A 24,258-nucleotide genomic window follows, 5' to 3' on the forward strand; every position below is an offset into this window, starting at 1 on the left:
TGAAAGTACAGCTTAATGTTTTTTTGTGTGTGTGTTTTTCAGGATTTTATGGTTATTAGAAAATTCAAAAGAATAAAAGTGTAAACAGACTTAAATGGCAGCTCTTTGCTTGTTAATTAATAATAGCAAAGATAATAACTGTAAAAAAAAAAGTTTTGCTCATTGCTTATTTTTTTACATAAGTTAATACATGAATATAATCTAATGGACCCTATTTTAAAGTGTTATCCTTTATTTTTGTCATTTTATTTAGTTTTTTGTAGTTTTTGGTGATTAGAAGTAATTTTTGTTTTCATAAAATATGAAATGTTTTTAATGAAATTATACAGCACATAACAAATCTAAAACTCCAGGCAGTTATTGTCAGATAGATAATTGAGGCATTTATTATTTTGATTAATTCATGAATAGAATAAATTACTTATTGGGTGGACAATTGAATTTTTGGTTTAATTGATTTGTTCAAAAGTGGATTCATTCAAAAATGAATCACAGCTGTTATTTTTAGCGCATTACTTCCCCACAACAAAGTAATCCATTTAATGTGACCCATCAAATGGGCTTTATTTTAAAAACACATACTAAATGAAATGTAAAACACACATGAAATACAGAATTTTTGCAATAAACAACTTAATGATATCATAAGAAAAGCAAAGTTACAGTTGAAGTCAGACTTATTAAACCTCCTTTGAATTTTTTCCCCAAATGATGCTTAACAGAGCGAGAACATTTTCACAGTATGTCTGATAATATTTTTTTCTTTTGGGGAAAGTCTTATTTGTTTTATTTAGGCTAGAAAAAAAGCAGTTTTTAATTTTTATTTTAAACATTTTTAGGTCAATATATCCCCTTTAGTCTTTGTATTTTTTCAAATTACCCTAACCTGTCTTGTTGACCTATTTAACTTAGTTAAGCCTTTAGATGTCACTTTAAGCTGTATAGAAGTGTCTTGAAAAATATCTTATAAAATATTACTTACTGTCATCATGGCAAAAATAAAAATAAAATAAATCCGTTATTAGAAATGAGTTATTAAAACTATTATGTTTAGAAATGTGTTGAAAAATCTTCTCTCCAATAAACGAGGGAATAAATAAATGGGGGGAAAATAAACAGGGGGGGCTAATAATTCAGGGGGGCTAATAATTCTTACTTCAACTGCATGTTATAAGTAAAAATTAGATTTAAAAATGACAAAGACAAACCATTTATATTTTAGGATTAAAATGAACTGATGAATCGCTCACACGATAAATAAGGAGCTTTCTAGCAAGTCAATACTTTTATTTTTGTCCAATTATTTGAAACTTCACGGACCTTCATTGATGCTAGCAATTTAGCTGGCAGCTAGCTCTCTGCAGCTCTCACATGATTACCCACTGAAGCTAAGCAGGGCTGTGCCCGGTCAGTATACCTGCATGGAAAACAACATGGGAAAGCTAGGTTGCTACCGGAAGTGGTGTTAGTGAGGCCAGCAGGGAGTGCTCAACCTGTGGTATGATTAGGTCCTAACGCCCCAGTTTAGTGAAGGGGACACTATACTGCTCAGTGAGCGCAGTCTTGCGGATAAGATTTCTTAAATCGAGGTACAGACTCTCTGTGGTCGTTAAAAATCCCAGGATGTCTTTCGAAAAAGAGTAGGGGTTTAACCCTGGCATCCAGGCCAATTTTGCCCACTGGCCTCTGTCCATCATGGCTTCCTAAGCATTCCCATATCATAATTGGCTTTATCACTCAGACTCCTCTCTACTAATCAGCTGGTGTGTGGTCTGATATGGCTGCTGTCACGTCATCCAAGTGGATGCTGCACACTGGTGGTGGATAAGGAGATTCCCCCTAAATGTGTAAAGCGATCTGAGTAGAAAAGTGCTGTATAAATGTAAGGAATTGTTATTATTATAACTACTATTATTATAAATTAAAATGTAAATAATTTACATTTTCTGATGAGTCATCTCTAATTGATTTATCTAATTAAAATGTCTAAAACGGTTATGTTATATTTGGAAAGTTTTCATGACAAATCATCACATGATCTAACTATTCCCATGCAAATATCCAAACGTGCACATTCTTGTATGTTTCGCAAGCGTTTTATGTGTCACATGATTTTGATGCTCATGTGCTTTTCTGTAAGACAACTACAATTTTTCTGTTTGTTTTATTTATTTTTTTAAGTTTACTTTAATACCCCTAGCGCCAACTTTTCATCTGTTTTGCGAGATACACACAACAAAGCAAAGCAATAAATACTGTAGCTATTTGCAATAAACAACAATACCAGATGGATTTAATGATATCATAAGAAACGCAAAGTTATTTCATAAGTAAAAGTTAGATTCAAAATGACAAAGACAAATCATTTACGTTTTTTGGATTAAAATGAACTGATGAATCGCTCACATGACAAACAGGAAGCTTCCTAGCAAGTAGGGTGTTGATGTTACTTTAAATAATGAGGAGATTTGACAGGAGACACATACATTGATCACACCGCAATACTTTTAATTAGAATATAAAGCACAAGTGATAGATGACTGTAAAAAAAAAAAAAAGTCCCATATAAATGATGTATTGTGGAGTTTTGTGGTTGTGTAATTTGAAGTTTCCTAAAACTTCAGACACATACGCCCCCTCGCCGTCCACAGCAATACTGATGGACCTGTCACGCTACACAGCAGCGGAAGAATGAGGATATTCGGTCATTCAATGCAACATCATGCATGGAAGGAGACAAATTAAACTTCAGGAACACAACATGTTGCCTACTATTCACAAAAAAACAAGCCTGTGACCTGCCTGCATATCTCAAATAATAGCCTTATTTTTAAGAGCACAGTCAGAGTCAAGCAAACAAATCGCAGGCCAACTAATGGTATTTTGTCATTTTAAGATAATCAGCACTGGATGCTTTCTGTGAATAGCAGACAACTGGTTGTGCTCAGGAAGTTTAATTTAGCCGTATAATAGAAGTGTAAGTGTGTCAGTTCCAAAATTCTGTATCAGTGAATTTTGGTAGAGCAGTGCAAAACATGACACCATTAAAATATTATAAATATTATTAAGTATATTATCCAAATTATATCAACCACCAACATGTTCTTTACAAAACAGCCAAGTAATATTCATTCAGAACATATTTTGGCCACATGACACCATTAAAAATAATCCAAATATTATTAAGTGTATTATCCAAATTTTATCAACCATCAACATGCTCTTTACATAACAGCCAAGTAATATCAAATTAAGACATATTTGGCCATATTTGGACATTTTTTTTTTTTGGAACATACTCTAGGGTTTATAAACGTAAAAGGTTTGAGATTTTTTATTTTAAAGTCAGTGGCAACATATGTGCAGGATAAATCCAACAAGTGTTATTATACCACAAGCAACAGCAATGGAAAATTACTGCTTTATAACATTTTCTAGTGACAATAAAGACCTTTAAATAGAGACATTGTCTTATCGCTTGTCACTTGAATCCCCACACTCATAAGAGTATAACAGCATGGAAAAAGCAATAATTATAGGAAAATAGCAATATTAAATAAAAGATAAAAACCTAATCAAATGGCATATAATAATCAATAATAATTATTAAATCATTAAATAATAATCAATAAAATGATAACCATATAAATGACTAACCATCATAGGTTTAAATAATTAAATTGAATGCAATTGAATTTTTATTTGACAGATTTTAGACAAACTATACACCAATTATCCCATACATCTTGAAATAAAACTGGCAAGGATAAAAACACAATAAAGCCCTGGGTTTGCTTCCATTGTGGTCCTCGCTGTTAAAAAAATAATAAATAAATAAATAAATAAAATAAAAAAACTAAGTATGGTTGCAAAATACAGTTAATGCATAAAGCAAACAGTACCTCCACATTTTAAAACAGTAACAAAATTATTCACAATACAATAACATACAAAAAATAAATAAATAAATAAATCATCATCCACCATGCAAACTAATTATCCTCATCAAACAACCATCTTTTGATTGCTTTTTTGATCGGTTTTGTTAATTTGTTCCATATGATAGCACTTGCATATAAAAACATATTTTTCCACACTACACTTCTAAATTTACATAAACAAATATTAAAATTCCATCCACTAGTACTATATGAATGCTGTTACCTCACCATTTGAAAAAAGTTCATTAAATAACTAGGAACCACAATATCAAACATTTTACGTATCATTCCAAGTTTAAAAAAAAAAGCATACTCTTTTATTAACAGTTAACATACCTTTTTCTTTAAAAAAGTCTTTGTTCAAATGTGCTCTAGGATGAATTTTTATAAATGATTCATTTTTAATTAATTTTGTTTCAAGAGTTCACACTTAGCTGATGATTTACAAAGCTTATTTGGCATGCTGTCCCGGGAGAGAGCCCCGAGCTCAAGGGCTCCTCGAGCCCGGGGCTTCCTCCCGTTGGCAGAGCAAGAAGGGAGCCTGAGCTCGGTGGATCTCAGAACTCCCCTGCCGCTGTAGCTAAGGGAACGTAAGGAATTAGACCAGCTTGATTGTTAAGTATGTTGAATGTCTTTGGATGGTGGGAGGAAACCGGAGAGCCCGGGGAAAACCCACGCGGACACGGGAAGGACATACAAACTCCCCACAGAAACACTCACCGGTCCTATCGAACTAGGACCGGCAGTATTCTTGCTGTGTGGTTCACAGTGCTAACCACTGGACCGCCGTGCCGCCCAATTACAGGTAAAGGAGGAGAATAGGGGAGGAGGGGGGTTTCTTCCAAACGAAGATAAAGTGAACTGGAAACTTAGACTATTTATGGTGCCTTAGGGCTCATATGATTGGAAGATTAGTGATTAGCAAATGCGAGACTGGACGTGATAAATCATAAGCACGTGATCCTCTCGAAATTAGTTTATGAATAAACTTCACTTCAAGAGTTCACACTTAGCTGATGATTTACAAAGCTTATTTGGCATGCTGTCCCGGGAGAGAGCCCCGAGCTCAAGGGCTCCTCGAGCCCGGGGCTTCCTCCCGTTGGCAGAGCAAGAAGGGAGCCTGAGCTCGGTGGATCTCAGAACTCCCCAAAATGCAGAATTAATCGCTCGGGACAGCAGCCGCGTATTCGAAGAAAAAACCCCCCAAAAGGCAGGAAATTTAGAGCTATATCCGGCTGCTGGATATAATAGAAGAAAAGAGGTTAAATGCATGGGCATTAATTAGATAGGATTAATAAGGGTGAAAAGAGGATTCTAATAACTCTTGCTGGAGTTAGAGTTTGAAGGAACCCCTGCGGGGGTCATGGTTTTCGGGGTTAAGAAGAAGGGGAGAATAGGTGGTTTGAAGCAGTGAAAGAGAACTTTGAGTGAATCTTGTGGGAGTTGGAGCTCTAAGTGACCCCTGCGGGGGCCAGAGTAGAGTGAAGGTATGGAGCAGAGAGTGGAGGAGAGTAGCTCTTACGAAAGATGGAGCTTTGTGAGAGTTTGAGTTTAGAGCAGCCTCTGCGGAGGTTAGAGCTTGAGGGTAGGGTGTAGATAGGAGTGACCTCTGCGGAGGTTAGAGCTTGAGGGTAGGGAGTAGATAGGAGCGACCTCTGCGGAGGTTTGAGCTTGAAGGTAGGGTGTAGATAGGAGCGACCTCTGCGGAGGTTTTGAGCTTGAAGGTAGGGTGTAGATAGGAGCGACCTCTGCGGAGGTTTGAGCTTGAAGGTAGGGTGTAGATAGGAGTGACCTCTGCGGAGGTTTGAGCTTGAGGATAGGGTGTAGATAGGAGTGACCTCTGCGGAGGTTAGAGCTTGAGGGTAGGGAGTAGATAGGAGCGACCTCTGCGGAGGTTTGAGCTTGAAAGTAGGGTGTAGATAGGAGTGACCTCTGCGGAGGTTTGAGCTTGAGGATAGGGTGTAGATAGGAGTGACCTCTGCGGAGGTTAGAGCTTGAGGGTAGAGAGTAGATAGGAGCGACCTCTGCGGAGGTTTGAGCTTGAAGGTAGGGTGTAGATAGGAGTGACCTCTGCGGAGGTTTGAGCTTGAGGGTAGGGTGTAGATAGGAGCGACCTCTGCGGAGGTTTGAGCTTGAAGGTAGGGTGTAGATAGGAGTGACCTCTGCGGAGGTTTGAGCTTGAGGGTAGGGTGTAGATAGGAGTGACCTCTGCGGAGGTTTGAGCTTGAGGGTAGAGTGTAGATAGGAGTGACCTCTGCGGAGGTTTGAGCTTGAGGGTAGAGTGTAGCTAGGAGCGACCTCTGCGGAGGTTTGAGCTTGAAGGTAGGGTGTAGATAGGAGTGACCTCTGCGGAGGTTTGAGCTTGAGGGTAGGGTGTAGATAGGAGTGACCTCTGCGGAGGTTTGAGCTTGAGGGTAGAGTGTAGCTGGGAGGAGCAATGAGTGGAAGAGAGTAACTCTTGTGAGAGTTGGAGCTTGAAGCGACCTCTGTGGAGGTCAGAGCTTGGGGGTAGAGTGTAGATAGGGGGAGATAGGTAGCAGTGAGTGGAAGAGAGTAACTCTTGTGAGAGTTGGAGCTCTGAGCGACCTTTGTGGAGGTCAGAGCTTGAGGGTAGATTGCGGATAGGAGGAGATAGATATCAGTGAGTGGGAAAGAGGATTTGGATAACTCTTGCGAGAGATTGGGGCTCGGAGCGACCCCTGTGGGGGTCAGAGCTAGAGGGTGAGTCATAAGGAGAAGAGAGGTAGTTGAAGTAGAGTGAAGAAGTTTTAGCTTGAGCGGACCCCTGCGGGGTTTGGAGCTTGGAGAAAGAGTCTAGGCGGAAAAAGAATAGGTAACATCGTGAAGAAGAAAGGACTGTGGCCGCTATGGCCGAATCCTGCGAGAGTTGGAGCTCAAGGGGGCCCCTTCGGGTGTCTGAAGAGTCTAGACAGTAGAAACAAGATCATTAGAGGTAGAGTGTAAAATAGATTAGTTGGGAGTGGAGTGTAGAGAAGAAAGGAACGAGAGGCTGAAAAGTAGGGTTATAAGGATAAAAGATTTGGAAAAGTTGGAAGAAGGGAACAAGCACAAATATAATACATATGTACAAACGCAGTAAATGCGCAAAGAACATGTGGATACAAACGTCTGCATCTGTAAATAGCTATTGGTGATTGCAGAAGATGCTAACTGCAATGGCCCTTGAGGGAGTCCTTGGCAAACATGTAAGGGTGCCATGGGTGGACAATTGGGCTTCTGCGGGGTTTGGTTTGGATGACTCTTGCGAGAGTCGAGGCTCTGTTAGACACCTTTTTGAGTTGGAGCCGTGTGAGGAGGTGCTTGGGGGTTGGTTAAAGCCTGTTGGGCTTCTTGAGGTGGTATTTACTGAGACGTATATAAGATTTGAAAACTTCAGAAGACCAGCGACCAAGGGTCTGGATCTGATGGTGTGAGAGCCCGTTGTAGTGGCTGCGCCAATCCTGAATGAGTGGCTGGAAAAGGGCTCTGGGAAAAAACCTGATAGGCGAAAGATTTCTTTAAGGTGTTTTTGAAACCAGAATCGAGATACTGGACGGTTAGCGTCATCAGTAAAAAGCGGGGCCAGTGGGTTAGCCTCTTGAGATTTTCTAGGCTAAGAGGGTTTGGAATGGGCGTGTAGGTGAAGGAATATTGAAAATGAGGATAGAGTGTCCTCTCTGGAATTAATCTGTTTTGCTTTGTTTGATAAGGAAAGAGATAGTTTCCCTGTCTTGCAAAGCTAGATCTGAGATGGTGGGGTGGAGTAGAGGGTTAAATTTGGATGTAACTGTTAATTCAGAACATTTAAGAAACCCCCCCAAAAAATGCTAGATTGAACATAGCATCTAAGGTGCGGGCTGTATGGGAGGAAATGTAACCTTTACAGAGGGTGTAGATGCATGAGGTAAGGATTTTGAGTGTAATGGGTTGTCTAGCATGGTATGGAATTGTTTGAACGAATTCCATGCTGTGAGGTAGGCATTGAGGGTTCTGGGAGCTATTGCTTGTAGGATAAGAGATAGAGAAGTTTGATGAAGATTATGAAGTGGGTGGTTTATGGAAATATCGTTACTGAATAAGGAGGGACCGGCGTTGGGTGAGGGTCTGCTTCCGGGGCTAGTTGCCAGAATATCTGCAAAGAGAAATGAGAGAGAGAGAGTCAGCGATTTGGTTTTTGCAACCAGGTACATGTTCAGCAATCATGATAAATTGTTTTTTAGCAGATATCCAGATAAGGTGTCTTAAAAATGGCATAAGCGATTGGGAGTGGGAGCGTCCTTTGTTAATGCAATGCACTGTAGCTTCGTTATCGCAGTGAAAGAGAATGCTAGATGTAGACCATTCGTCCCCCCACAGGATGGCTGCTGCGATGATAGGGTAGAATTTGAAGAGGGCTGAAAAACATTGGTCTTTGGAATGGAATTACAATTGGGTTGGCCATGTTGAGACAAACCAGTGTCCTTTATATTAGCCACTGTAACCTATTGGAGGGGCAGCGTCTGTGTATGTGTTGATGTCAATAGGGGATGCAATCAAGTCGCTGTAGAAAAAGGAACAGCCGTTCCATTGCTTAAGGAAAGAGATCCATAAGCAAAGTTCATCGCGACTGGGTTTGGAGAGAAAAATTGTTTCTTCTAAACCATGAACTGTGGTGGATAATTGATGGAGGTGGGAAATGAAAGGAATAATGCGCATAGCGAAATTTAGATGGCCGAGAATTGGTAGGAGTTCTCGTTGTGTGCACATCTGTTTTTCAAGGAAAATTTGGGATAGAGAAATTATTCGATTGATTTTCTCTTTAGGAAGGGATGCTTGGAATTTATGCGAGTCTAGATTAATACCCAGAAATTCGATTGAAGTACTGGGTCCTTCCGAGATCAGCGAAAACCTGCTGGGTGATCGCTAGGTGTTTGGCTGGAGGAGATGACGGGGGGGAAATAAGAAAATCGTCTAGAAGGTGAATGAGGTATGGTATTTCGTAAATATTAGACAGAATCCAGCATAAAGCTTCTGACATTATGTCAAATATTTTTTGGGCTGCTTTTGCATCCGAAAAATAGAATTGATTTCTCCAATAAATGCCAAAAAGTGCCAGAAGTCTGGGTGGATTGGCATGATTTTAAAGGTAGGGGAAATGTCTTCTTTGGCTAGCCAGGTGTTACGACTGGCTATCTTTATGAGAGAGATCTCTTGATCAATGTCGTAGTAGTTAAGTAAATATTCGTCCAATGGAATAGTGCTGTTAATGCTAGGAAAGGAGCAATTGTGTTGGGACGAAAGGTCGACTACAAGGCGTTTTTGCCAGAACATTTTTGAGTAGCGACACCAATGGGGCTAATGCGCGAGATATTAAAAGGAGGAGCCTTGGAGTTCCAATCATGAAGTTGTTGTCGATTTCTTTTTAATAAGATAATCGACGGTTTCAGGTTCGGAGGTTGCAGACTGCAGGTTAGGACAGATTGGATAAAGTGAAAAATGGAATGTATCCTTTGTGAAGAGGATGTGGAGTGTAATAGGTTGGATGAGGGTCAGCTTCTGGAGCCAGCAGTCATGATCTCTAAAATAGAAAAAACAAAGAGAATCAGAAATTAAATCTTTGCAAAATAATACAAGTATGGCAGACATGAAAATTGTTTTAGTTTATATCCATGCGAGGCATCTTAATAAGGGCATGGGCGGCTGTAAATGGAAGCGCTTTTGATAATGCATGGTCCGATGACTTCATTGATACGATGTGCAAGGATGGTAGGGGTGGGTGTTCGTCTCCTAACGGGATGACAGATGAATGGAGAGCTGAGGACATGGGATATGGCTAGTCTGGTGGTCCTGGAAAACTGGTACCCCTGAAGACTGAGCATGTGAAGTGATAGTGAAGTTTAAATTTGTATTTATAACAGTCAAGTGGGAAGTTTGTTTCTTTGCCGTTTTCACATCCGACTGACTTGCTATATAATCTTATATGACGCTTGTAAATCAACACATGAGTCGCTGGCGTATTACAATTGGACTTCTGTGCTTGATGGCATAATGTTTTTCAATAGCTTGTTAATATTTACTGGTTGGGTAATAATTTTTTTCAGAAGTTAAATGTCAAATGGAATTTTTTTTTTTTTTTTTTTTTTTTTTTTTTTTTTTAAATAAATTTACAAGCGTGTCTGGCCTATTCATTCATAAGGTTTTTGCAACAGAGTCAAGAGAGAGGGCGGGACCATCTCCAGTCTTTAAGCTCATTGGATGGAGACGCTTATCTTTACAGCTATTGGCTTAAGGAGTTTCAGTCAGGCCATGCAAAAGGTGCAAAAAGCCTGGCGGCCATTTTGTTGATCAAATTCAACATTGTTTGTGGCTGGAGCTGCTGCTCTGCTGAACACATTCCAGCAAACAATCTGTTAAACGATGGATAGCATGTGTACTGCTAGGAGAAGGTGAGGGTTCCGTTTTATTGCAATAGCTTTGGAGTTTGGCTTATATCTTGCTGGGAAATAAGGTTGAAGACACAGCAGATGCGTTGTGGAGGCTCTTTGAAGTGGAAGGTTTTGGTGTTGTTGTTTAAGCTGTTGATGAAATTGTTGGAGTTGTAGTTTGAAATGGTAGCAATAGTAGTTGTTGTTGTTGTTGCTGTAGCTTGTATATTGTAGCTTGTAGATTGAAGCTTTTAGATTGTATATTGTAGATTGTAGCTTGAAGCTTTTGTAGCTTGTAGCACTTGTAGCTTTTGTAGTTGATGAGCAGAGCAGAGCGTTCTTCCAAATGAAGATCCTGAAGATTGTAGCTTGTTGCTGCTTTAGTTGTCCATGCTGGTTTAGAGTTGGTTCTTCAACGGAGCTAGCTACGGTGAAGCTGCTTCTTCCAAACGAAGATAAAGTGAACTGGAAACTTAGACTATTTATGGTGCCTTAGGGCTCATATGATTGGAAGATTAGTGATTAGCAAATGCGAGACTGGACGTGATAAATCATAAGCACGTGATCCTCTCGAAATTAGTTTATGAATAAACTTCACTTAATTCAAGCTTCTGCTAAAGCTTTTAAAGAATGAACATCCTACAAATCGGCTTGCCTTGCTGAGAACCTAATTTTTCGACATATCTTCGTAAAAACATTTCTAGTCTTCTGATAATTGATTATCAATTAAACATTCTAAATAATTTACATTTTTTTGACTCAATTATCAAATTATAAATCCTAAACCAAAAATGAAGAATAAATGAAAATAAATAAATGTAAATAAAAAACAACACAAATGAATTGTTGTTTTCTTGACATAACACACAATATTTGCGACAAGGATTCTCAGATCCTTAATTAGATTCTTCAATAGGAGTTAATATATATATATATATATATATATATATATATATATATATATATATATATATATATATATATATATATATATATATATATATTCTCTCCCATTAGGCATGTACAATAATTTGTACAGTCAAAAAAATGTCAGCAGATATAGTGAAATACAAAAATGATAATATATGTTTTATTCTATAAGGGGTCTGGTAACATTTCTGTTGTGTTTTATGTAGTGGAATCAAAATAAAAATTCAGTCATCATTTACTTGAACTTTGCCAGTTCAGAACCTATTTGAGTTACATCTGGTAAACATAATTTGAAAAATGCTATAGTTGCTGGTCATTGGTTTGCTTCCAAAGTAATTTCCTAGAAGCTGATGAGTAGCAACTCTAGCATTCTTCAAATGTCTTCTTTTGCCTTCAATTTTCAAGGCAATTGACATTTTTGGGTGAACTATCCCTTTAATTCTTCTAAACCAGGGGTGCTCAACCCTGCTCCTGGAGATCGACCTTCCTAAAGAGTTCAGCTCCAACCCTGATCAAACACACCTGAATCAAATAATAAGGACCTGAACAGCACTTGATAATTACAGGCAGGTGTGTTTAATATGTGTTGCAACTGAAATCTGCAGGAAGATCGATCTCCAGGAACAGGGTTGGTCACCCCTGTTCTAAACCATTGGTATTGTGTTGGCTAAAAATATATTTTTTATCTTATAGAAAATGCTTTAAATGACACAATTTTTGACATTATAAAACAAAAATCGCAACACTATAGCTATAAATCATGAAAATGAAAATTATATACACGTATTTTACTGTGCTTACACTGTAAAACCCAAAAAGTTAAGGTAACTCAAACCATTTGAGGAAACCGATTGCAACAAACCATTTAAATTAAAAAATGAATCTTAATGAGGGCTGTGAACTTAATCCATTTGAGTAAACAAAGCAATTTGGCCACAGTAAAACCCAATTAATGAAGAGAACTCAAACCAACCGATTACTGCAACACCCATTAGGTTAAGGCAACTCAAACCGATTGCTACAAACTATTTGTGTAAAAAAAAAAAACACTAATTAATATGAGTACTGTGAACTTACTCCATTTAAGTTGAATAAATGAGGTATTTAATTAACTCATTACCTTCATCACTGAGTTCTAGCTCTTTTCAAATGAGCTGCATTTACTTTCAGTAAATTTTGAGTTAACTACACACATTTTATTCGATAAAGGGTATTTGATGTTAGGTTTTACAGGGCAGTAAAATTACCTAATTTCTTTACTTTTGCACCAGCTAGCCTACATCTATGTAAACACATATGGGCATGATCTATAAAAACAAATAGTTTTAAACCATGTGAGAAATTGCAGGAGGAAAACCTAAAAAAAAAAAAAAATCCCCATTTGGAGCCTGTTGTCGACTGGCTTCCCAGGAGACTGCAGGAGAGCAGCTAGTGGAATGAGTTGCCACAGTCATGTTGCACTGCTGCAGTGCTCTCTACAACTTTCCTCTAATAAAAGCAGAGGCGGAGAAACCCACCAAGGGCCCCCGGCTCCACCACCACCACCACCAGCACTGCTGGGAAACTAATGCTCTGTTCTCATCTACGCCACTGATGGAGCTCAGGTGCGCAGCATCAGCCAAAACGTACACAAGCCCCATTCCTTTATATTGCCGGCAATTCTGCGATCGCATGATCTAAATTACTATTGTACAGCCCATATATATAGTTCTCCACAAGTAGCGCCTTGAGATGGAAGGTAGAGACTAGCGCTTTCACAGCCGTAGACTATAAATGGGGTTGAGTTGTAAGTCAACTTGTAGTCGTTCAGACGGGGCTTGTTGGTCGTTGACTGAAGCTGAATGCCAGACGAGATTGGAAAATGCTTTGCTCGGCTTCGGCCACCCATTCCCGCTCCTGCTGGACTGATTGCGAAACGCGAAAAAGGCATTGTCTGAAAATGTCTCTCTGACTGCGGCGCGGGTGATTGTCGCTCCAGCCCAATTCCAGCACTGGGGGTATATTGATTTTGGCTGTATTGCCTGATGCGATGCAATACAGTTTTCAAAAGTGCACCTCGATTCCAATTTTAGGGATTGGACCGCTGCTTATATGGGCTATGTTTTACACTGCAGCTGGCGGGCCCGTCTCATCTCGCTTGAGACAGATGGTTCTCGCTCTTCTCTGATTGTCTGCTGTGGCCCACCATCAGTCAGCTGCTCGCCCCCTCCACCCACCGCCGAAAGTCCACTCTCCATCAGATGAAAGAGTTAAAGGGGAAGGAAGTGTCTGGCAAATAGAAAATCCTCCCATTTCACTGGAGGGGAGAATTCATTACCCTCCTGTCCATGCTCATTTGCAGAGGAATAAAATAATGGGTGTGGAGAAACAGGCCACAGCAGCATGGATTAAGCTGTTCATCACAAGGCTCCATACCTGCTGATGCAACTGAGAGTGATGTTGCATATCATTTTTAAAAATGGACTTGCGCCTGACATTGTTTGGAGACCATCTATTTGTAAAGGTTCGAGACGGCGCATCGAGCGACTAGCTTGCGAGATGTAATTACGTGAAGTTCACTAACATCCCGAGGGTGGCGTTGGTAATCAGTAAGCCAAAAGAAAAAACGCACACAAAAAAAGACCTTTTCCCTAGGCTAGTGCTGCTGAACAGTGTAAGACAATGAACGGGTTTTGTTGTCGAAGATGAATTTACTTCTGCTCACCCGACAAATCAACTTCACGGAGTGAGGATGAACGCTCGGTTTGGCAGCCTCAACCGCAGGGATTTTTCTTCCACCTGAAGAGAAGCTAAATGGATTGCAACATGTGCCCTTTAGAGGTCTTCCCACAAAAGGCGGCAGTGTTCTACATGTGTAGTATCTACACAAATGACCGTAATCACTATTGCTCGTGGTCATGCCTCGCATTTGCGAAGCGGCTTCACTTGCGAAACCCTAGGGAAAGAGGAAAATCTCCACTATCGTCTCAAGCAATATCGTTCCACAAAAGTGTCTGGTTTTTGGCAGGGTTGTTTAACTGCCGATAGCACATCGGCTCTGTTTAGTTGACATTTAGTTGCTAGCCTAGGCTATAGACCCCGCCATTATCTGCAACAGAGCCAGCTGATGGCAGAGTAATTGAAAAAGTGGTTACTTTCAAGGAGAGACGTGTGCTGGCACTTAAACGAGAGCATGGCTACAGGAGCCAAAGAGATTGCTGGCTGCTTGTGAACCTTGACCCTCAGCATTACGCTAGGTAACAAGCAAAGCACTAAGAAAATTGTACATTGCCAAGACCAGAAATTTAGGGACTATGTGTTGTGTTAATGAAATTGGAGGTACACCGCAAAATCGATTAATTCCAAGCCTTTAAGGGGGAGTTCACCCAAAAATGAAAGCTCTCATCTTTCACTCAACCTCAAGTTGTTCCAAACCTGTAAAAATATAAAAGTGTTTTCAAAAAAATGTCACAGTTTTACTGGATCAATTTTAAAAGTTGATCTGGACACCACTAGATGTGTTTTCATTACCCCTCAAACTGTGCAAATCACATCACAATATCAAAAGCTAATCCCACACACTGCAAAACTTGTTTTTTGTTTTTAGGCAATCCAAAACCTGTACATAAAGGTCACATGACCATTCTTCTAAATATATTGTTATGAATTTATTCAGCATGTGATACAAAAAGCCATATTGCATTGCACAACTAAAAAAGGTTGACCAGTTTATTCAATTTGAATCCACAGTTTCTCTGTGAAAGGATGTACTACTGTATAACCACTCAAAAAGACTTTATACATGTCTGCTCCCAAATTTAATTGGCTTTCCTTGCCATTAAGGCTTGCATAAAATGTCTACATCTGCTTTGTTTGAATATATATCTGCAGCATTTATAAATTCACTAATGTGCGCCATCGTTAGTCATTACGAAAAATAGAAAAAAAAATTGCCACATGACACCGCTTAATTCAACAAAAAGTGAAAGTTTACTCATCATTAGGGTTGGCTATCATTTGGGGTTACCTCGATACCATTGCTAAATCGATACTTCCCTGAACTGATACTTTTGAGCCACACAATTATTTTGGATGATTCAAAAAAAAAAAAATTTTATTAAAAAAAAAAAAAAAAAAAAATATATATATATATATATATATATATATATATATATATATATATATATATATATATATATATATATATATATATATATATATATATATATATATATAATTTTAATTTAATATAATAAATCAATAAAATTAAAGTTTAAAGTGTACATCATTTCATATTTTATGCGATTGAATTGAATAGCATTAATATATTTATTTTAATCATTTGTTTGTTAGCACAAATTTAAAATTTGCATTATGCATTTAACATTAAATTAGCTAACCACTAACCTGTGGATAGGCACTAAACTACGTTTACATGGACATCAGTAATCTAATTATTTGACTTAACCTGAATAAGGCAATAATAAGATTAATGTGTTCATACGAGTTGCTTTTCGAATGTTCCTTTCATGATCCCATTTTACATGTGAATAACAACATAGATCCATGTAAGATTCATGTAATTTCAGGAATTTTATTTTTAATTTTTCAACTTTAACTGCAGTTTGGCAGTTTCCCTTTCATTCAGAAACGTATTGTTCATGCCCTGTGACAAACTGAGGTATTGGATGAGAATATGAAGTATGGACTGGAGGAAGAGTTTTGTTTTAATGGAATTTGATACCGCACTCCGAATGGAAAGAATAAAAACTCTGCATTTTGGGGCGTGGGGTCTTTATAGGTAATCAAAAAAATATTAATTAAAAAACGTCAGAGTATTGTCTTAATTATTAAAATCAGAGTATTGGTGTCCTTGTAAACGTACTTTTACTTGTAAACTGTTATTTGATGTCACATGCTGTTAAAGACAGCTTTAATGAGCCCTCAAATGATTCATTAAGTTTAAGGTGTTTCCCCCCTTACTTGCAACTTTTGTAAAGCATCTGCTTCACATTGCTGTGTCATGTCCTTGCTTGTAAAATATAACCATACTTTAGAATGCTTAGTTTAAGCAAATTTTATGAACGCAGTCATGTGTGTTAATGAATCTGAAGGCAGTTGCTCACCGGATGTGCTGTACTGCGTGAGTTGCCTACATGCATGCATTACCTAAGCAACAAGAACAAACTCCCAACATCGCCGACCGTGTACTTATCCCTCAAAGTTGTTTAAAATAAATGTTTACAACTCGTATCTATGTGTGCCTTTGATGTACACCTTGATGCTTCTTACATCCTTGTCACAGCACCAGTGGCACCAAAATTAGGCACCACAATTCATATTCTGATTCAGTCCGGTGCATACCGGTTACATAGGTACAGGTGCGATAATGGCACTGGGTTTCGGTACCCAAACTTACCCATCATTTACTCACAATGAAGTGGTTCCAAACCTTTATAAGTTCAGTTTTTGAAAATTGTAGTTAGGATGTTAGAAACCTGCAACCATTTACTTCCATAGTAGCAAAAACAAACACTATGGATGTCAATGGCATACCTGTCAACATTGGGATGTTAATGCCTAAAAAAAATTAAAGCAATAACAGATTCACAATTAGGAGCCAGAGGCAATGGCATCCCCTGGTTGTTTGGCGGTATGGGTTGCGTATTGAGAGGATCGGCTCTTTGATGTTCATCGCCACCCTTCATAGAAAGATTAAAAATACAGAAGAAATATGGAAAAATACCTTTACTGGAAGATAGCAGAATAAAATTGTAAAATAGGGGAGAATCCCGGGAAAAACAGGATGCTTGACAGGTATAGTCAATGGTAACAACAGGTTTGTGACAAGTCAAGGGTGAGTAAATGATGACAGAATTTAAATTTTTGGTTGAACTGTTCTTTTAATGAAAAGACATTTTCCCCCAAAAACAAAAGATTGTGAAAGTATGTAATAGAAACCAGACTCAATTGAATCACATTTCATTTGTGTTTCCAAAGAGGAGAACATCCTGCAATGAAATGTTAATTTGTTGGTCAATTGTTAATTCAGTGGAAATTGCGATATTAGCTCTACATTTCAGGCGTTTCAAAACACCATTTAACGCCCCACCAGAAACAAGCTGAGCACCGTTGCGGTTGTTTTGAGGCCCAGGTTAATTGGCCCCCTGTTCCGAGTGGTCATTCCAATGATCCTGATCTCTATTGATGCTTGGCGCCTGGCTCAAGGGGGCCTTTTGTTCGCAACAATCTCAGCCACATAGATCCCGCACATTAATCTTTGTGTTCTTTTTGCCTCCAGACAACAATAGAGAGTAAGAAAAGTGTTGTTATGGGCGCTTCACTTGCTTTATTTTCACTCTCCTCCAGTATGTGTGTGTGTGTGTGTCACGCAGTGGCCGGGTGTAATGGAATGCGTTGCGCGCCTAGTGAGAAATTACCGCTCTGAGCTCGACCACACCGGCAGCTCTCTTTGCCTCACAGCGCCACTGGCCAGAGGTTTTCATTAAGCAATGCTTCAGATCTTCTATTCCTCATGATATTTCTGACATTTTACCACCATTTCTCTTCTCTTATTACCCAAAGGAAAACGAAAGAGGAGGAAAAAAACGAGGTAAGGGTTATTAGGTGCTGCCTTTTTTCCTCTACTTCGCACGAGTACAACCAGGACCTGTGTTTGCATAAAACCTTATCAAATACGGCTGTCTTCTGTTTGATTCCTCTATTAGCACTGGGTGGCTCAGATCAGCCAGCTCTGGCCCTCATGACCCAGTCAACATGCATGGAGAATGAGTGAATTTTCCTGACTAGGACCGAATGCGAGCGTTTAGAGTAAATCAATACATAATTTCACAGACAGAATGCGATGAGATTAGGTTTATTATCTTTTGTAATGAGTAATTTGGGGTTGAGTGAAACATTTTGGTGTGGTTCATAATGAATGCAGCGGAGATGGCAGTACAGCTCACCATGCAATATTCATCTGAAGCATTCGTGGCAAGATGCGCAAACTCACAAAAGAGGTCTTGAATTAAATATGCATTGTGAAGAGCAAAACAGCAACTAAACAGCTTGGCAGTATCAGGGGTTCTAATTACACAGGGGATCTCATGCTACAACGTAATGGAAATATTAGCAGACCAATTTACGCATTATGAACGGTGGCATCAATATTCTCTGCATACATTTTCTTTGGCATTCTTCAAAATGTTGACTTAATGATCATTCATTCATTTTCTTGTCGGCTTAGTTCCTTTATTCATCCGGGGTCGCCACAGCGGAATGAACCGCCAAGTTTTTACACAGCGGATGCCCTTCCAGCCGCAACCCATCTCTGGGAAACATTCACACACACTCATACACTACAGCAATTTAGCCTACCCAATTCACCTGTACCACATGTCTTTGGACTGTGGGGGAAACCGGAGCACCCGGAGGAAACCCACGCAAAGGCAGGGAGAACATGCAAACTCCACACAGAAACGCCAACTGAGCCGAGGTTCGAACCAGCGACCCAGCGACCTTCTTGCTGTGAGGCGACAGCACTACCTACTGCGCCACTGCCTTGCCAGTTGACTTAATGTGCCATGTCAATTCATTCACTGATTTATTTATTATTACTATTATTATTATTACTATTATTAATATTAAGAATTAGGGTTGGGCGATGTCAATCAATCTGGCATTGTCGCGATGTCTAATGTGAAACATTGCGATGGACTAATGACATGTGGACATAACGAATTAATTATTTGTAGCCTACGACTTCAACTACCTGACCCGCATGGTATTTTATATTACCCATAACCAAATAATAAATAAATAAGGATAAGTTACAGACAAAATACCACCTCTCGATCACTTTTTCCTGCATGAAAATTGTGTCGATAAACTTGGTTGGTAAAAAAGGCGCACAACCAACAGCAACCAACTGACAGTATCTGAGGTTTTCGCTAAAATTACTAAGTACATGCGTGAAAGCAAAAGATTTGAAGATTTGATGCTGTGACACGTTCCCTGATGGATTCAAAACACTGAAGAGTCGTTAGATAGAGAAAAGATTAATTAAATATCACGTTTAACATCTATATTGAGATGAATATTGAAAAAAAAATGAAAAAAAATCAAATCCAATTAGATTATTTTGTAACATTTCATAACAATGTCTTAAATAATCTGAAGAAATTCATTAAAAAAAAAATTAAAAAAAAAACAATTGTTCTAAAATTTAGATGAGGAAGAAGGTTGCTTATTCGAGTCTAGGTTGGGTCAGTTGGCATTCCTGTGTGGAGTTTGCATGTTCTCCCCATGTTGGCGTGGGCTTCCTCCGATGCTGCAGTTTCCCCACAGTCCTAAGACATGCAGTATAGTTGAATTGGGTAAACAAAAGTAGCCATAATGTATGTGTGTGAATGAGTGTGTATTGATGTTTCCCAGTACTCAGGATCCTTAAACGTTGTCCAATGTCCAATATAAGCACTTTTCAAGCACTTTCCAGGTGCATTTTCAATTTTCTTTCAACTGTGGCAAAGTATATATTTACATAAATATACACACTTCATCACATTATATTAGATGCTTTTTGTTACAGTATCCTATAGTATAGTATTCCAAGGAAAACCTTTGATGGGGTGTTTGCACAAAGCCTAATTCACCATCTTCAAAGCCAATTCTATGTAAATGTCATACAGTAAATAAGCATATGTCTTTACATTACAGAATTATCATCTATGCATACTTAAAATTAATGAAAAAATAGTATAAAATAACAAATAACTCTATTTTAGAAAACAATTTTCTAAAATTAATGTAGTGCATGATGCTAATAATGAATCTTGCATCGATGTTTACGTCGATCAACATCAATACATTCTACAATTATTAAATATTTTTTTATGTTCATGCATCAATGCATTCTTAAACACATCTTTACATGTAATAGTTTAATATACATAAATATATATATATATAATATTTTATTAAAAAAAAAATAATAATATATATATATATATATATATATATATATATATATATATATATATATATATATATAATATTTATTTTAGTTTTTATTGTTATTTCTATTTATTACAGTTAGAGTTTCTTCCATCACACTGCACCTTGCAACTGTATAATAATGTTTACATCCCTGATCTGAAATAAACCTTCTAAACAGCAAAGCGCAGACACTCCGGAAAGGTAAGGTCAAAACTGCTATAGACACACTCTGCTGCTGAAAATAACTGGGTGAAAGGTATGATCATTCCAGAGGTTGGTATGTGATGTGAATTTGTCTCTAGTTCATGTCTCCGTTTGAGAAGAGAGTGAGCTGCAGAGTGTGCGTGCGAGCCGAGGACCTGCCTCAGACGAGAGCTCCTCTCACAGGCCTCTTGCATAGAGTTGCAGCTCCTGCATTATGTATAGATGGAGTGGATTTATGGCCTAAATGTGCATTTGTGGGTGTAAAAGGAGGATAGCGCAGGCTAAAAGTAGACAAAGAGCAGAGCGCATCGAGAGCACATTTCATTCAAGCAAGGGCAAGCTCATATTGATACAGTGGCAAGTAAATCATCTCTACATATCCTGTTACTGAGATTATTCATTAGCTGCCTTGTTATGAAGACAGCATGCTAAAGCCCAGAGTTTACTTCAATTTTGAGTGAATTATAAGGTGTGCACACAGAGTACATGGTTTCAAAATAGTATGAAGAGTTGTATGTGCACTTTGAATTGGTTTTGCACTGCAACAAACTACTGAAGACAGCAAAACAAGTGTATGAGGTAAGGACGAGTTTGCTTGTGTAACTTCAATGAATAAGTTTTATAATTGTACTAATTTTAAATATGATCAAAGCAGTGACCCATTGTCAAGAAATCAGTATGCAGCAAATATTAGTATCAGAATTTGTCAGCAATTGTTTGAATTGGAGCCAGAAAAAGGCCTTTCCTAATTTTCCACACTGCATTTTAGATTTTGCACTATTTAATGAAAAATTCTTTATTATCATTTGCTGTGTGTTTTCTTAACTGAGCTCTTCACTGCATATTTCAAGGATAATCTACTCCACAAATGATAAAAGTGATGCTGCCTGAAAATGTGAACAAAAACAAAAGAAAAGGGAAATCTTCGAAAGTTGAATTAGTACAATAAGATGCTTTTGAAGAAGCATTTTTGAAACTTGAATATGAGGCGTTAAAATAACCAGGTTTGCTAGGGATCTTAACATAGACATAGAAGATATTTTGTCAACATCTGTCAAGTATATACTGGTCATGGGATTCTACAGTGCAAAGTAGTCCACAGAGTTTAATAGTTTAAATGCAAACTTATTTGCATGTTCTCTGCTATTGATCCAAGCTGTAACAAATGTCATGCTGAACCTGCAAATCTAGTTCACATCTTATGGACCTGTCCTGCTTTGTTTCCTTTTTGGGAGTTTTTTTGATTCATTTTCAGCAATTACATCTATCAAAATTGATCCTTCTCCTTTAATTGGTCTGTTTGGAGTTCTACCCCCTGATTGTAAGTATCATTTTGTTTTTCTGAATCGATAGCTTTTCTGTCATTATGTCATTAAGCGGTGTATTTTGTTGCAGTGGAAATATCCTTAACCCCATCCCATACTCAATGGGTTAAGGACACCTTTTTGTTAAATTAGAAAAAAAATTAAACAGTCTTCGAGGTTCAGTGATCAAATTTTCTAACATTTGGTTACCATTTATGGAAATCTTTGAAACTTGAAGCAATTACTATAGAATGATTGGTTGCCCATCTTGAACTTTTAGTCTGTATCTTCCAGATGAGTACTAGTGCTAACAGCACTAGCATACAACTCTTTCGTGACATGAAACCACAAGTTTGAAGAATGCGCCACTCCGCAGCCTATTCAGTTATATATACATATTTCCTTTTTTTCCCTCTTTTATTATCATTCTTTATTTTACCTAATACACCAACCTCAACTTTTGGTATACTGACATGTTTATATGATTAAATAGTAAAATTAATACACATCATATATTGTTTTTACACATCATATACTTTGTGTTACACAATATAAGGGTTATAATGTGTTTTTTAAATCAATTTTGTACTGTTATATATTTTATTATATATATTTTTTTATATTTGTACTTATTTTCTCTTTTATTTTGTTTGTTAACTTTGACAAGAGTCTGATAAATACATATTAAAAACAATAATATAATTATAACCAGGTTTTGGAACAGAGCAAATATTTGTTCAATCTTATTTCAAAATACCACACAAGATTTTAATTAAAGGCAGATCACAGGATTAAATAAAAAAGAGAATAAGGTACAGATTACAATTTATATTATATATGGTTCTGAATGTTTTCTCAGTGATGCTATAGAAGAACTATTTTGCATATTGTAAACATTTACTTGTTAGTACACTCAAAAAATAGTGGGTCGTTTTACCCCAAATTTGGGTTAAATATACACAACCCCAAACATAGGGTTTGATCAGTCTGTCTGTCTGTCTGTCTGTCTGTCTGTATGTCTGTCTGTCTGACTGACTGTCTGTCTGTCTGTCTGTCTGTCTGTCTGTCTGTCTGTCTGTCTGTCTGTCTATTTATCTACACTGTAAAAATAAAAATGCAGGGACACAAATCAATTAATTCAACTTAATTGTTTTAACCCAAATTTGGGTTAAATATATACAAACCTAAACATAGGGTTTGGGTTAAAAAGATTTTGTGAATTTTAAATGTACTTCATGGAACAATATTAACATTTTTAAGAGCGTAGTCGATAAATATAAGAGCACTATTTAATAAACCTTTTCTAAATCCAGCAAGAGTCTGTCTAAACAACGACCTGAGAGTTTCATAACAGCTGCGCAACATCTTATACAACACTTTCAGCCAGTGTCTTCGTACATATCCCCGCTTTATGAAATGACTGCACCGCATGACGTAAAAGAGCGGGCTTTCCCTAAAGAATGAGCATAATCCATGAGGCAAGACCTTGGTGGATGAATAGTGCACGAACAGAGCGAATGCATTCTTCTGACAAGATTTTTTTTTTGCTGCAGAAAGCTTATGGGTTTTATCATTCATCTGTTCTTGTCGGTTTCTCCCCAGTGCTGGCTCCCTCTCGGTCCTCACGCAGAGAGCTGCAGGAGCCGCTCGCAAATTTATCCTATAGTGCCATCTGATGGTGTACAGAGCTATGGAGAGTCATGCTGATAAAGAAGCTCTCTGCCGCTGAGCAGACTGCTAAAAACAGACTCTCTCTCTCGCTTTTTCTTTCTCTGCTAACTACCAAGACTTCCTCTATTCTAATGGACTGTGCCCCATTAGCATAATCCCTTTTGGCATCTGTAGAGAGGCAGCTATAGAAATGCAAAAAAGACTGTAAATAAATAACTGGGCTGCCCTCTTTTCCTTTACCCGGAGTGGCACTGACACCATCAGGATTCATTCCGTACCACCTTGAAGTCGAGCTCTCGACTTCAAAGACAACAGTGTCGCTCGACTCGCTCGCTCTCTTTCTTCAGCACTTCCTTCCTCTCAAACACACTCTGCTCATCAACCGCTGCTCCTGATAGATTCTCTTTCTCCCTCTCTTCCCCCACAGAGAGAGGGAGACAGAGAGAGAGAGAAAGAAAGGGGGGGCTCTTGCTAAAATAAAGGCAGTTTAACAATTCTCCCAGGTCTGCTCTGATGTCTCGCTGACACTTCAAATGGGCCTCTTTCATCTCCTTCCGCAGTACTTATCCTGCATCATCCCTTCTTCATCCCCTCTCTCCACTTAATCCACCTGTTGTGAAGAACTTCCTCACATCATTTGCTTATCTGCCGGGTTTCTGCCACATCTGATCACAGGCTTGCGAGTGAGTCTGATGCTAATGGTTGTTTAAGAACTGCGTGCAACTCCACTTGACGACTTCAGAATCCAGAAACTTAAAAGAACTTGAGATGAGCAATTTCAATGAGAGTCTATCTATCTATCTATCTATCTATCTATCTATCTATCTA

General features: G+C 38.2%; 2 protein-coding genes across 16 annotated transcripts in view; both read right to left on the reverse strand.

Moving 5' to 3' along the window:
• rbfox1 (RNA binding fox-1 homolog 1) overlaps positions 1-24,258 on the reverse strand; it is a 445,822-nt gene that overhangs the window by 363,185 nt on the left and 58,379 nt on the right. The window lies entirely within an intron of this gene.
• LOC147845641 (uncharacterized) lies at positions 5,247-8,290 on the reverse strand. Its single transcript, XM_087244575.1, has 2 exons — positions 8,014-8,290; positions 5,247-6,866 (listed from the first exon to the last, which is right to left on the reverse strand). The coding sequence occupies exon 2, from the start codon at positions 6,669-6,671 to the stop codon at positions 5,514-5,516; it is 1,158 nt and encodes a 385-aa protein (XP_087100701.1). The 5' UTR covers positions 6,672-6,866; positions 8,014-8,290; the 3' UTR covers positions 5,247-5,513.

The sequence above is a fragment of the Danio rerio genome, chromosome 3, assembly GCF_052040795.2.
Source record: "Danio rerio strain M-AB ecotype USA chromosome 3, GRCz13ab, whole genome shotgun sequence".
Lineage (NCBI taxonomy): Eukaryota > Metazoa > Chordata > Actinopteri > Cypriniformes > Danionidae > Danio > Danio rerio.